This window comes from Pagrus pagrus, assembly GCF_965226575.1.
Source record: "Pagrus pagrus genome assembly, chromosome: 6".
NCBI lineage: Eukaryota > Metazoa > Chordata > Actinopteri > Spariformes > Sparidae > Pagrus > Pagrus pagrus.
Genome location: NC_140190.1, coordinates 24450027 through 24466044, shown reverse-complemented (window position 1 = coordinate 24466044; position 16018 = coordinate 24450027). Strand labels below are relative to the sequence as shown.

The following is a 16018-nucleotide window of genomic DNA, read 5'->3' as shown; positions in this document are numbered from 1 at the left end:
TAATCCAGAAAAAGCCGACACATCTGTATTTTTAATACCACTTTCTCCAGCAGGGAGCAGTAGCTCCAAACAAACCGTGGTCAACCCTTCAAAAACCCAGGATGTGTTAAAGCAAAATTAAAGCACGTGAGGAGAACGTGTTGGAAGCCGCTGAGGGGCATCCGTTGAAAATCAGATTGATTATAAAGTTTCCCATAGCAACCCTATACCTTCATAAATATGTAGCCAGTCCGCTCAGGGGCAGCAAACACTGATTACACAAAATACTTTTCAAATAACTTTTCTATTTATTGACTCAACAGCAGTGATGTAGGATGTGAGATGTTGGTTCCCATGTTGACAGATGTTTTAGGAGAGATTTTTTTTATCATAGTATTTTGGGCCAAATGAATCTCCAGTCAGAGAAAATAAGCTTGAAAGATAAAGTATTACATAAAGTAAACAATTTGTGATTTATTTTGAGACTCATAATAATTTAACATTTGTGAAAACAGTCCTCTATTCAGGCCCCCTTCAGGCTTAAAACAGTTATTTTCTGATCTTGTCTTTTTAAACAATGTGGTTATTAAGTTGTCAACATGTTATAGAATATTATTAATAATTATTATTATTTACGCACTTATTCATATCCAGGATGACATAAACATGATATATACAGATACTGTACATATTGATGAAAACAAACTTTAAAATGACTACAAATAATAATTAAATAGATTTTATTTTCTTAAAGCAGAAAAATCTGTTTCTTTATGGTTTTTGTTGTATGTGTTGTGTTTGTGCACTGTTACACCTTCAAGCATGAACAAAGAGCCGGGATTCATTCGACCTTTTAAAAACTTTATTTCCATCTACTTCATAAAAAATGAAATAAAAAGTGTGTAAATGTTGACAGTAAAACACAACATTATTAAGTATTTAAAACACATACGGCCTGTATTACAAAATAAGGTTAAGAAGTGAAACCCTTATAAAGGGAATAAAGTTACAGCGATCAATATGACTGAAACACGAGTTATCATATAGCATAGCATAGAAATATGGTGACTGATCAGGAGATCATTAATGTGCAGATTGGAATGAAATCAGTCTTTTGTCGACATTTAAGTGCATAATGTCGTCTTTGGTCCCGTTTGAGACTGATCTGCTTATTGTTTTATTGTGGCGGGTTTGATCTTCAGCAGAGTTGTCTTCAAAGAGACGTTTTGTCCTTTTGAGGACGTCCAAAACATCCCTCGTCTTCTGGACTGCTGAGGTCTGAGCGCGCTCGGCCTTCTGGGATATCTGCCGTTGAGGTTCAAGTCACCACAGCTGCTGAACCACCAACCACCTGCAACAGAAGAGGGGATTTTTATAAAACAATGCACTGACCTTTAGTTTTCACGTTTGTGTGCTGGTGTTGACGTTTAAGGTTTTGTTTTTTGTTGTTTTGAGGATTTCTTTTCTTTATTTCTTTATAAGAATCTACGAACGACCAGAAACAGTCAAGCAGTCTCACCTGACAGCAGCTCAGCACAGTTGACGTCTGCAGCGAGGTCGTTGTCTCTGTCAGCCGTGGAAAAAGGAAGACCAGACGCTGCAGGCGACATTATTTTCTCCTGACTGCCAGATGAAGCCTCCTCCTCCAGGTGGAGACTGAACTTCTTCTGCTCTCCCTCAAGCTGGAAGTGATAACGAGCTGCCTGCTGCTGCTCTCCCGCCCAATCAGAGAGCTCCACCTGCAGGACGTACTGGCCTTGTTTCGAGAGGGAGTGGATGTTCTCCAAGCCCAACCAGAACTCCCCTGAAGGACGAGAACAATCAGGTTAATTTTGAGGTCTAGTGATGCAGATTTTTAAGGAACTTTTTCAGCTTTTTGCTCGTTTCTCACCGTTCAGGCTGCCGAAGCCTCTCTTGTAGCTCTCCCACAGCTGGTTGAAGTTCTGGGATCCATCGAGACGTTTTTGGATGACGGTCCAGCCACCTTCTGCAGAGAGAGCAGAGGGAAACGGTTGAGCTAAAGACATTTTATCGACTAAACAATCGATTAATCGTGAAAATAGTCAGCAGATTAATTGGTAACCAGAATAAACTTTAATTGTAGCCCTGTGTGATTTCTACTGACACCACACGGGGTGGATACTGAACACCAGAGTGGAGACTTTGCTCTGAGATCAGTTATGTAAGCCTGTTCGACTCACCTGAAGTCATTTCACAGAGGACGTTGAAGGGCTGCGAGCCCTCTGGTTGGATCGTGTAGACGCCGCTGGCTCTCTGCCCTTGTTCAAACAGATCGTGGCAGTCTCGGGCCAAACCTGAGGAGAAACCAGAACACAGAAAATTCAGTAACAGGGTCATTGAATATTTTTTATTCGTTTTTTTTGTTCAGACTGAAACAGCAGAGCTGAACAGTCGGTTTCAAGTATGATTCATTACCTTACTTGTGATCACAGAGCAAAGCTTAGTGTGTCATACAAATGTACAGTTCAGTACAGAACAGTAGGTGTGTTTAACGGCTGATCTTTGGACTGTGTGAGCTGCTCTGCCAGCAAGTCAAGTATTATAAATTCAGGTGCAAAGGTGAACTCGTTTTCACAACTTTCTTATTTAATGTTGTCTGTCGACGTGCACGCTGTCAGGGATTCATGTTCCACCTCAAAATACGTTAAACAAATGATTTGAGATGTTTTTCTTTACTCATGATCATAAAAAGAGGAAGACATGAGGGCAGAGTTAACTTGCTCCTGAGATAAGGTTCAGCAGTTGAGGTCAGATCTCTCTCTTTTTTGTGCAATGTCCATCTTCCATCACTTTTAAACATATTTTTTTCGAACACTTTGTTTTCTCACCTGTTATGCTGTGCTCCGCCTCTCCTCTCAGCACCGTCTCTTCGTCTCTCCGTCTGTGTGATTTGACTCTCTTGTGTCCAACCTGGTGGGTCAAGAAAATAAGATTATCACTTTTGTCACCAAACAGAAAATGTATCCTGTTAAAGCTGCACAAACTCAAAACCTTTCCCGGATGTATTTGTCTAATTTCTAGTCAAAATATCACACTACAGTCACTACAGTCAGTCTCATGATGGCAGTAATTTGGTTGACTGTAGCTCAGATTTTCTCTCTTTCACCTCCAGCTGGTTCTCCTACTGGTAAACGTGGGCTGAGTCGAGTTAGGTGTCCTGTGTGACTAACATTAAATGCGGCGTGGCTCACCTTGCTCTGCAGTGTTTGCAGGTGCAGACTCTGCTTTTCCAGTTTGTCTTGTTGCTGCTTGATTTTCTCCACCAGCTGATCGATGCGTCTGTTCTGAGTCAGCAGCAGCCTCTGGAAACAGAAAGAAAGGAATATTAGCTTTGGGAAAATAGTTGTTTTTTGTCATATTTGGTTTTAGAAAACTGCAATTTTCTAGTTTTGATTGATTTTTTTTTGCCTCCAGATCATCTTTCTAAAAGTTTAAATGATCTCTGATGGATGTGGACACTTTTTTAGATCATTTACTGATCTGTGTGTTTGAAATGTTTAATTATCTCATTGTTTAATCTCAACATAATGACACAGGACTAATATTTGAGTGACATAAAAGAGGTATTTTTCTCTCACCTGGATAAAAGAGACTCCTGAGTGATCACTTATGTTGCTGTCCACAACTGGCACCTCGTCCACCTTCTCCTCCAGCCTCTCCACCCTGGTCTGGATGTCCTCGCTCTGCCTCTTCACCTCCTCCGCCTTCACCCTCACCTCCTCGGCCAGCTCTGCCACCAGCCTCTCCCTCTCCTCCATCTCTTTGCTCCTCGTCTTCAGAGCCTCGTCTTGCTCCTGCTGCCTCCTCTCCAGGTCGGCCACCGTGCCGTTGAAGGCTTTCAGTTTGGTGTTGACGTCTCTCATCTGGGCTTTGGTCTTGTCCACGTGCTCCTTCAGACCCTGGCCCAGCTGCAGAAGGCCGTGAGCCACCACGTTCACGTCGTCCCAGGAGGCGTGCTTGTCCCGGCCCGGCAGAGCTCTCCTGTCTGTGGGGAAACCGGCTGCTGCGTGCACCAGGATGGTCAGCAGGAGGATGATGAGTTGTGGCATCTTCATCTTGAGAGTGTGTTTCAGTTTGAAAGCTGGATCTGATGTCTCTCTCTGTCTCTGTTGTCTGCAGCTGAATGGCATTGTGAGGGTTTTTATAGCTCAGTGCTGCAGCAGAGGGCGGCTCTGATTGGCTGTCAGAGCTTGGAGGTGGAGATGAAGAGAGGTCGGGGGTGTGGAAAGTCTTTCATAGAGATCTCCCTCCTGAGGACTTGTACCATGATGCAATCAATGCTCTGAATTACTGATTAAACAGTCGCTGCAACAAGCACTGTCCTCTTGTTTTACAACTGATTCACTTGTTTCAGACAGTGATTTTGTCTTTTATGCTTCAATTAGTCTGGAACTTCTTGAATTGATTAAAATCAATAAGATAGAGTGAAGCCAGATATTATTTTTTCAGTAAAGTTTCAAGTAACATCAAAAGCATGTTCCACTAGTATTAAGTCATTTTCCAACAAAATTTGTGATATCTTCTTGTTCCTTGGCCTTTATTTTAAGAACTATTTGCTGATATTCAGTGTGTTTCATTTATTACTGTGCAATAGCAAGTCTGAGCTCAAGTAATTTGATCTAGAAACCGAATATTCCACTTATTTTAACACTTATCACAGCCTGCTTGTGTTGGAAACCAGTCGTTACTTTGTGTGAGCAGACTCCATTTCTAAACTAATGTTAGCTACTGTTGCTCTCTGCTAAAATCATCCTCAGGCTTGTATAGGCAACCGAGAGAGACGGGGAAGGTCTCATTTTTCACATCATGTTACAATCTGCTCACATAAAAAAGTGGTTAATGCATGTAAATTGTATAAATAGTTACAAAGTATGAGGGGGCGCAGTTACAAAAATGAAATGATAAAAATAGAGGGTCAAAAAGAAATGTGAAATGAAAAATTTAGTGATTTGATTAATTTAAACCTGATTTGATGAAAATGGAGCCAATGTTTTATCATTTAAAGAAAGTGTTCCTCAAGGGTGAAAGTAACGCCCTCGAGGAATGATGAAAACGGCTACGAATGAATAATGAAAGTGGAAACAGGAAATGTGAATGGAAAAGTAGAGTGATGAACTGTCAATTGATGTAATAAACCTGATTGACTTTCTGTTTCTGTTTTGCAGTGCACTGATGCAGGGATGTGAAATGGTTTCTGTTTTATTTTCTGTCACTTTGAAGAACTTTACAAGTCTGCGTCGGATTTTTGTCCAGTGACAGTTTGTAGTTTTTTGTTGGTGAAAAAATGTAAACATCCATCTTTTATCAAGCTGTACTCCATATATTTCCAAGATTCAGAGTTTACTACACTTTTTTTTTTTATTAATTAATTTTTTTTTTTACAAATTTTCACATTAGTGAACCTGGAACCAGTAAATGTTTGAGAATTTTGCTTGAAAGATTAGTAAAACAAATCTGTGTTTTGTGTGTATTTAGCATGGTACACCTTCAAATAATGACCCCAGTTGTCAGATTTAGTATCTTTGTCCTCCACAAATAAAACCCAGACAGCTGAATTGTGTTGTTCATCTCAGTGGGTGAAGCCTCCACTTGCTGTGTGTCTTCAGCATGAATCAGGAATGCTGGAAAAAAATTCAAAGATGGAGGAGTCAGTGTGAGAAGTAGGGGAAAGTTCACCCCTCAGGCCTTTTACACACTCATTCCTGACAACAAAATCCAACAATCACACACGCATGCACACACCCAGACACAAGGCACGTGGTGTACTGATGAGGTGCAGATGCCAAACAGTCAGACACACACATGCAGGACATTGTGGCAAAGCACTTTACTCAGAAAAGGGGAACACATGACTAGGATAAGGATACTTTTCAGCAAAGAAAGCCCCAAATTACTCATTTCTAGTTTCTAAATTGTGAGAATTTACTGCTTTTCTTTGTCTCATGTGATAGTTGACTAAATATTTTGGGGGTTTTGGACAAAAACAAGCAATTTAAAGATGTAATATATAAGAGTTCTGCATTAACATGACTAAAACGACCTCAAAGACCTTTGTTACCTTGTTGTTGTCCTAAATGTTTCCAACAATGTTCAAACCTTGAGAAATCCACAAGTTTACTGAAGGTAACTGTGCATTTCATTTGGTCCCCTTTCACTAATTCCTCGACAGGACATTTGGTGAATGAGACTAAACTTGCACATGTGCAGCCTGGTGGATAAACAGGAGTGAAGATAAATCGACTCTTTAATCCCTAAAGGTAAAAAGTAACCTCTGAGCTCTGGATCAGAGCAGAATCTGATGTGACTCTGGTTGTTTATTCCTCCAGTACTTGATGGATTTAGTTGATAATAACAATAATCGTTAGTTGCAACCCCAATCTTGTATAACAATAACTTGTGTATAAAAAATCTTGTGCTTAGGCACAGCTGTGCTATAAGATGAATGCTTAAGTCATGCTAACATGCTAATGTTAAGATATAACGTTCACCATGTTCACTATCTTAGTTTAGTGTGTTATGTCAACATTTGCTCGTCTCGGCCTCGTGGTGAAAAACCCGGGCATCACCAACAACCTAGTCACCAGAATAAATGTTGGCAATCGACGTTTCAGCATTTGTTGCAACTTTACGTTTCTTTACGTTCAGATTTCTATTTCATGTTGTGACAGTGCTGTGCTTATGCTCTGGTTAGGTTTGGGCACAAACACTACTTGGTTAAGTTGAGGAAAAGATCATGTTTTGGCCTAAAATACTTGTTTTGGTCGCTACAAACAGCTTGAAATTGTCCCCAGGTGTCCTTAAAAATACCAGGTAATGTCAAACTGCGGTCACTGGCTTGGCAGCCTTCTCACCTGTAACTCCCCCACCATCCGCTCCACCTCCCGAAATCAAATCAGTTTATAAACAAGTAATGTGAACGTGATAAGGTACTCATTGTAGAAATGTCAATATAGTAAGTATGACAGGTACAACTGTGAATGTCAAATGTTAGTAGTATTTGTCCTCTGTGAACCATGAATGGTTGTACCAAATTTCACAGCAATCCATCCGATATTTATTGGGATATTTCGGTCTGGACCAAAGTCAAGGACAGAGCAGTATTTCCATCTATAGAGCCACGAGGCCAGCAGAGCTAAGAAACAATAAAATGTCAACAAAAGGTAAAATGTCAGTGTGGTTAAAGTTTGACTGTAGTCACTGAGTATCACACTGCTGTAGGACCAAACAACAATGGCTCCATTTAAAAACTAAACTGAAAGAAACATATAATCCCTCTGCAGTCATTAATTATCTGCACTCTCACTCAGAACACAGACTAAAAAAGCGAGAGTTGGTGGCTTGGAGGCGTTTTAAAACGACCGCATTTGTTTAATTTGTAAAAAAGAAAAAAACATAGTGGCTCAAAATGAAACCAGACAGTCAAAGAGAAACTATATATCGTATATTTGCTTGACATTTTGTACAGTTACAAAGTGCATTGAGATAAAACTAAGACAAACATTGACAAATATGAACCAGGATACCTTATTTGTGTTCTAAATATAGCTTCAGCACATGTACCTACTGTTACAACATTATTTTCTGTCAAAGTTCAGACGGCCCTGAAACATGACGTCTAAAATACAATGACACTCCACTGCACATGATGGATCCTGATCCCTCGTGATTCAGTGCACGTATCTGCAGGCTGCTGTTCTGCACGCATCCTCGATCCTCCTGCTCCCAGCTGACGTGAGGCCGCCGAGCATTGTGAGTAATGCTGCTGTCTCCAGGATCAGCTGGACGGGGCATTTTTCACGTTACTCAGCTGCATCGGGACAAAGTGTTCGACTTGTAGACGAGGTTGTGTTTCGACTTGGCAGCTCCTATGTTCACGCCTCGGCCGGGTTACAATAACAGCTGCTTTCCTGCAAGTTAGAATAAACATTCAGGGGTTCAGAAACCGGAAGATCGGAGTGTTTGTGTTAAAATCTCTCTCATTTGAATTTGTGGTGGTCATCACAAAATCCTGTAACTAAATCTTCAGAGTCAGGATGTTCTGAAACCAGTTCAGAAAATGAGGGCGCTTTGATTCAAGAGTTTATTGACAGCTGCCAAAGCAAATTATGAGTCAAAATCAAAACAAATCTTCCACATCCTTATTTTCTTTGATTTATGTGACTCTTTAAAGCGATAATCAGTCGTTGCTTTGATGTTTTACTTTTGTTAATGCTGCAAAAATACTGTCAAGTCTCCAGATAAAGACTGCAGCTCATAAGCAATACCTTTCAGCTAAAAAGAGCCAAGACCTACAATTGCCTTGCACATCATCATCTCCTCTCATCCTGGTTTCACTCTAATTTCAGTTCAGAAACATGTTTAAACTGAAGGATCATAATTAAGTGGTATTTGCTCAGATCATTTATAGGTGGCAGATTTGGCTTAGCAACACAGTCACCAGAATAAATGTTGGCAATGTGCATTTCTGCAAACCATCGATATGTTGAAACTTCACATTTCTTTATGTTGCAGCTTTTCTTTAGGTTAAATTTTTCTATTTTATGTTTTAACAACACTGTCCTGTTCTGCTCTGGTTAGATTTAGGCACAAAACTTGTTTAAGGTTAGGAAAAGATCATGTTTCGGCTCATGTTACCTGTTTTGGTTGCTATAAAAATGGCTGAAGATGTTCTGACTTTGAGTCAAAAACATCTGTTTTTGTCAACACAAACGCAGCTGGAAATTTTCTCGAGGTCTCCTGAAAAACTTGCCAGTGGTGTCACCCTTACTAATATTGAAACACAGTCTTGAACTGTGGTCACTGGCTTGGCAGCTTTCTCACCTGAAACTTCCCCACCATCCCCTCCACCTCTCGCTATGGCACATACAAATCTGAACGTATCACTTGTTTGCAGAAACTTTAACTACCAACATTTTATCCTGGCGACTTCTTATCAAACCTGGCTGTCACCAGCGTTACCGACCGAGAAACATCAAGAGAATAAGTTCCGAATTACATTTCTACAAACAAGGCTTGATATTTCCTACACTTACCGAATTTTTACTGTCCCGACCAGTGGACATAGTAAATCCCATGTAATGGTACGTTCAGGTGAGGTCATGTTCAGTGTTTTTGGTTTCTTAAAGCTCCAACTACACAAACTGTGATGTATGTTGATGTGTTGATGCTGTCAGACCCACAACTTAATATTTGACTCTAAAAGCTCTCACAGTGTTTTCGGCCACCGTAGGCGGCTGCATTCAGAGAAAAAGCTCAGAAAACCAACTCTATCGATCTAAGTTAGCTTCTAGCTGGTGAACAGAACAGAACATTTAGCAGCTGAAGAGCCTTATTTTTTTCCTCAGGAGTTTGTGGAGATCAAAAAGAGATCTTTAAGAGAGTAAATATTGGACTTGCATTCACCAGGTAGCCAGAAACACAACTCCAAATTCAAGATAATGTTGCGCTTTAACTGCTTTATGTTTAAATAAGTAACTGTTTGCTAACAAGTTAACCATATCCACTTTATAAGGCGATTGATTATATGTCAGTGTGTTCACAGCTCGTTATACTTCACATAAGTCGCCCAAAAAAATCACTTAACACAGGTTTAAAGTGATGCTCCACCATAAAAAATCTTTTTGGTATGAAATATTTGCCCTCGCTAGACTTAAAAGTTTGTAGCTGCATTCACTCGATCAATTTAAACATTTCAAAACCAAACTTAAACACTGGACCATCCTTTTAAGTTGACAGGAAATTAATGAATTTAAAGGATTTTTATGCTGTTAAGGTCGGACACACTTGGTTCAAATATGAGATGAAATGAAAAGTGTCAGTGTGGCAAAGTTCAGCTGTAGATGCTGAGTGCCGTCATCTCCCTGCATGTTTTTTAGGATAAGTTTTGCCCATCCATCTCTGTATCTGTGATTTGGGAGTGGTGGATGACACTGACAGGCAGATAAATGATAAAATGAGAGCACTGTCCCTAAACTTCAGATTAAGTTTTCATCTTCTATGCATCCTCAAACATTTCCCTGATTTGTTTGTGGAGCTCGAGGGTAGATAACAGCAAAACATGATGTCCCATCAGGTCTGCACATGTACAGTACATGAGCTTCCACAGAAGGGCGGGGAGCTGCTGGTGGGGGGAGACTGTGTTTTCAGGCATCAGTGGGTTAGTGTGTGAAAGGTGAGGGTGTTGTCACGTGTCTGGTATGTTGCATCAGCCTCTCGGGCAGAAAATACCTCTGGACTCTGTTTAGGATCAGACACGCACAGCTGGAGGGCAACTCGCTGGGAGACTGAGCCCCAAGTGACAAAAACATCCAGAAGTGCTGCATTTGGAATCGGAAATTATTTTAAGATTTAGTTGGGATTTTTGTATCAGTTACGTCAAATGACGCAGTCCGTTCACTTAAATACAATAAAGCCATCAACAGAAAACCTCAAGGTAGTGAAACAGAGACTTTAACCAACATCAAGCTTATTGACTGATGTTTATAAGGCAATAAATACACCAAGTAGAATCCTTTCTACGCTTTCCCATTACCTCAGCCTTGACATACACAATTAATGTGGATTAAAGGAATAGTTTGATATTTTTGGAATTTCTCTTATTCGTGTTCTTGCCAAGAGTTTGGAAAAATACGAAGACACGCTGCTTATTTGTACTGTTCCTCTTTAAATAAACTAAACTAAAATATTTGAAGCTACCGCAAGCAGTTCTAATATAATCTATAAGCAATCTTAGCATGCAGACTGGAAACAGAGGGAAAAAGCTAGCCGGGTTCTGTCTGAGGGTAATGAAATCCCCCTACCAGCACCTCTTAATCTCACTGATTGACATGTTAGGTCTCATGGAGCAAAGGTCCAGCACGTGAACAGCAACGCTTCATTATTATGGGAAAAGTGGAGAGTCGTGTGCCTTGCCGTACTGGATATAGAGGACGTTGAGGACGTGTACATATTCTCGTTCATGACAATTGGAATGCTCTCCCTGGGATATGGAACGTTCATGCAACTTCGGAAGCTGAGAAAGATCGCTGCTGAGCAGACCAGTGTGAGGGCGGACAACGCCAAAGCTCGGAGTGCTGTGGTGGGGATGCGATCTGACATCTCCGCAATTTGCGAGTACATGGCAAGGATGCGAGCGGACGTAGCTACAAATCGAGAGGTCATGGAAAAGCTGCAGAAGAGATGGATGACTAAAAAAAGGCAGATACGGGCTCTCACACCATCCCAGTTAATAACCAAATCACTGAAATAATCTCCATCGATTGGACCACCTTGTGACTTTGTAAAATGCCTGGCAACAAGTCGAGACTGTTGTTCACTCATGACGGACTAATATGGACACGTGCAGACACACATGTAGTCTGTTTGACTGTCTAGAGCTGGACTGCAGCTCTGATTGCTACCTGCTGTTGAAACATGTTATGTCAAAATGTCAAAAGAAAAATAGTATGATAAAAATAATGTATTCTGTGGGTAACGGGGGCGGGACTAGATAAGCTTTTGCTTCTCCCGCTTTATAAACAAATAAATTAAAAAAAAAAAAAAAATTATGCTCAATTATTAGTTATTGAGCTTTAGAGGTGGTGGTAGGTTGATTTTGTTAACTTTGTTTGTTGTTGTTGTTGTTAACAGAGCAAAGCTAGCTGTTTACCCCTGTTTTCAGTTATTATGCTAAGCTAAGCTAACCAGCTGCGACTTTCATATTTGTTGGAAGTGTATGAGAGAGATATCAATCCTCTTATCCGACTCTCAGTTAGAGAGTGAACAAGCATATTTTCCAAAATGTCAAAGTATTTCTTAAACCAAATTTTGCTTTGCAGCTTTTCATAAATTAAACAGCAAGATCTGTTTCCAGTCTGCTTTTAAATGATCTAATTACAAATAAACGGACACAAATCACCAGGCATTCTGTTAAAAATACCATCATTTTACCTGAATGTTTTATTCTTCTTCTTGTTCATGAACTTGTTTCTGAGAGTAAATCAAAGTTTTGCAAAGCACACTTCAGTTCTGTCTTCTGTCTTCTGTCTTCTAGCAGCACCTTCAGCACGTTTGGCACAAAAGAAAAGTGTGTGAAAGGTAGCGCTCGTATACAGTTTCATATGTTGATGTCATGGGGGACTCCTTAAAAGCAGCTGGTATTTACAATTCAAAGGTTGATTCTCTGTTCATTCACTTGCATCACACTGACCTTTTACCCAGATTCCACGCCCACACATCATCTGCATCCCTGTGCTCCCGCACGCTTTGGGAGCTGCTGCCTTTTTTTTCTTTTTTTTGAAATGTGATTCTCCAGCTCGAACTTTAACCTAGAAAGCAGCGTCGTTTCCATCAAGGCATCGTCTCCCTGATCAAAGAGTGTAACAGAGGCAGAGGTTGTGGCCGCAACTTTACTTTTCCTGTTTTCATCAGAGTGTTAATGAGGCCACATGGCAACAACTGTTAAACACTGTCTCTGTAGTTTTAGGCTATTAAATTAGCACCTAAAGCAGAAAGTTCATTTTCCTTGAAGTGTCAGTGTGTTTAGTTTTTTCTGCTATGCTTTCAAAAGTCTGCTTATCATTATTGCTTTTGATCAAGCAGAATCATCAAGTCAAACTCATTTATTCAATACTTCTAACCACTCAAATGTTTTCTTTTACTTACGTTTACTTTGTTTTTGACTTCTATGGATCAAAAACAAACTTTCAATCTCAACTTGTAACCATCCTTACAGTGAACTAGACTGGCGTGCTTCAAACAAACCCTTTCGCACTGCATTTTAGCATTTTGACATCTTGTTGTTGTGGACAACCACAGCTGAAGACGGGGTGAACAGCTGGACATACCTGGAAGATACAGTAGCTGTAAGCCTCAAAATTAGCAGTATACAAAATACAGTCACTGATTTCCTGCTAAAAAATACACTCAGTTACCTAACCCAAGTAAAATATTACAGGAATGTAACCTGATTACCTTATGTTACATTTGGATTACCTCAATATCAAACATATGCAAATGAAGACATGAGTAAAGAAATGTCAGTTCTATTTTATCTTCACTCGGGTAATGTTGTGTGAGACTCGTGAAGTGTTGTCACTTATGTATAATTCTTTATTATAAAATTGTAGTCCTGTTTGTAATGCGCTTTATTACTTAATGTATCTGTAATCTAATGTATCTTTAATAGCATACTATTACCAGTATTAATAGTAACCACATGATTAATACTTCGACCAATAGTAGTTACTGGATGTAACTCCAGTTCTGTGATACATGTGGCTGTTGCAGTTATTGTCAAGTCAGTAACTTATTCTATTGTTTTGGTGTGAGGATGTTTTGAAAATTGCTGCTTTCAGACTGAGAGAAAGTGCACGAGACAGATCACTATGTGAACTGTCTCCCCTCTGCACAGTTGGCTAATCAGGATGTAAACTTGTGTGAATGTCCGATCTTCAGTTTTGAAAAGTTACAGAAATTGACAGATGCTGAGCCTCTAGTTTGGACGTCGTAAAAGTATTTGTATGGTTTCCATCACTGTTGGACCATCAGACCACTTCTGCTGAAGCACGTTGAGTCTTGTTCAGACTAACTTGAGGAGGCTTTGTTGGTGCTCAATAGGCAGCTGGATTTTGTGCTTTTCTTCAAGTATGAAATGAACTAATGGCTGTTTTGGCCCAGAGGTTGTGTTTGCATCAAGAAAATCAATTAATCTTTTACATGAGAGCTCACTGTTTACTGTCTTTCTCTTAAATTAATGGTTATAGGCCCATGTTGCCGTGAAGAGACTCACCTAAACTCAACTAAAACTTTATGTGAATTTCGACTCAGACCTTTGTCCACCACATCAGTAAATCAAAAAGAGTTTCATCACTGAAATGACATGTCCACCGTTTAAAAGAATGAAACTGGTTCCTAGTTTCATCCTAACAAAAATGAATAACATCACATATCATCTTTAAACTCACTTTTTCTCAGTCTTTTTACATAAAATATAAATAACTCATCGACCTCTGCTCCATTTCTGAAAATAAAACCCCAGCTGACCTCTCTTTGTCAGGGTTTTAACCTCCGTCTCAGTCCAGATATTTACTCTAATGGGGCGGCATCACTGGTTCACAGCACCCTCCCATCACGCTTTAAGCTCTGCTTGGCCGTGAACTCGCTGTGATACAGGTCAAATCGCTCTCTTACAGAGTTCACCTTTCACCCAGAAAGCAGGAGGAAAGCCTGACGAGTGTGAGAGGGAAGGGAAAGCGTTAACATGTCCAGCCCAGATGACTGCGTTTCTAACCAAATGTGTGGTGTTTATAGTTTGTAGGATGTTTGGAGATTAATATAAAAATCCAAAGAAAATAATCAAAACTCTTGTTACCACATCTGTTTTTTTATTCACATGGACCAAAACTTTGTTCATACAGTAGTGCAAGTCGTAACCAGAAGATTAGAAATGTCATCAAGAGACAAATTCATTTTAAATACTGACATTTTTTAACTGAAGTTGCTGCTACTTTGTGCTGATATTCAATATAATGTGTAGGAGGAATATTTAGACGATAACAGGACCCTAAAATTCATTATTCATTGTATGAACATGAACATTATTCACATATTTTCATTACATTTTTATTCAACATTCCAACATTAACTTCAGCCCATCACAGTTATATCAAAGGGGAAAAGAGTTAAGCTGGATATTGTTAAATTATGCATATTAACAGGGATTTGTAGATCTTTATTGGCAAAAGATTTTCGTTGACAGAAACAAAAAACAAAACTGTTTAAGAAATTAACTGACATTAGTTTCTGACCCATCTTACAGTCCTGTCGATGAATTCTTTTGCAGCTTCATTCCAATGTCGCCATTTGAGTCTTGCATAATGTACATTTTTTCCTTTTTTTCATCCAGTTGAGCTCCTTTAGTCTCAAGATATGGTTCAGTTTTTCCATTAAGAAGATTTCGTCAATGATTATTAGCCGCTGGTTCTTTGTCAGCGGAGCCACCTTTCCAGTTTCTTGCAATAGCTTTTTTACTTGCTACTTACACTAATTTAATCAAATATGTGTCACTTCCCCTGAGAGAAATGTTGAAATGAGAGAAAAATAAAGTACCAAAAGAGTGGGCCGAGTAGTTTTAGCTGTTTGAGTTTGACGTGTGCCATCACATCCTCCAGTCAGCATCTTCTGCATCTCTAGCTGCAGACCAACAAATGCGACTGTGTAGATGGAGCTCTTTAAACTGTAGTTTTCTGTTGTACCTGATGCTCATTGATGAGTAATTAACCAGATCATAGATAACTGCCAGGACACTTCTGATATACGTAAATGGAACAGTAGTTTTAACACAATTTGCACTGTCAGGTTGATAAACAGGAGTGAAGATAAATCCACTTTGTAACCTCAAAAATATAGAAGTAGCCTCTGAGCTCTCCTCCCGTCAGTAAGTGTCTCCGGATCAGAGCAGAATTTAATGTGACTCCTGGATGTTTATTCCTCCATAAAGTCTGGCTCGCTCTCCTCATTTGATTGAGTTTGTCTAATGAGGAACTTGAAGTTTACATATGAATTAAAACTAATAACTTTGTGTTGTGGAACAAAAACAATTACAATTCAAAGTGTCACCTTGCGATACTTATAAACACTACAGTAAATGATTAGTAGGTTCATAAAAACATCAATCGTTAATGAAAGTCGTCATTAGATGCATTTAATGACTACTTAAACTTGTTTTTCTGAAGCCACACCAGGAGCATGTTTCCCTCCTCATAGACCTTGAAACTGATTCAAACGTGTTTATGACTTCTTCCTGTTTGGTCCAGCCTGCACTCTCCTTGAGGCCCGGTGAATAGAAAACATGTTTTGCTGCCAGCACCTCTGGACTTTGATTCATACTCACTCAGAGCTGTCGGACAGGTATCCTCCTATCTCCATCCTGTCAGTACCACTCGCTGCTCGGTGGGGAAATTACTTTATGGGTTTTTGTTCTGATAAAGAGCTGCTGGCCTCTAAATCTGTTTGTCCGTGCTCGGTCAGTCACAGCGTA

At 39.8% G+C, this 16018-nt stretch overlaps 1 protein-coding gene across 1 annotated transcript; it reads right to left on the bottom strand.

Moving 5' to 3' along the window:
* Nucleotides 1-819: 819 nt before the first annotated feature.
* Nucleotides 820-4125, bottom strand: LOC311258428 (angiopoietin-related protein 4-like). Its single transcript, XM_084354686.1, has 7 exons — nucleotides 3579-4125; nucleotides 3192-3302; nucleotides 2829-2910; nucleotides 2181-2294; nucleotides 1871-1966; nucleotides 1499-1783; nucleotides 820-1330 (listed from the first exon to the last, which is right to left on the bottom strand). The coding sequence occupies exons 1-7, from the start codon at nucleotides 4053-4055 to the stop codon at nucleotides 1149-1151; spliced, it is 1347 nt and encodes a 448-aa protein (XP_084210812.1). The 5' UTR covers nucleotides 4056-4125; the 3' UTR covers nucleotides 820-1148.
* Nucleotides 4126-16018: the final 11893 nt, after the last annotated feature.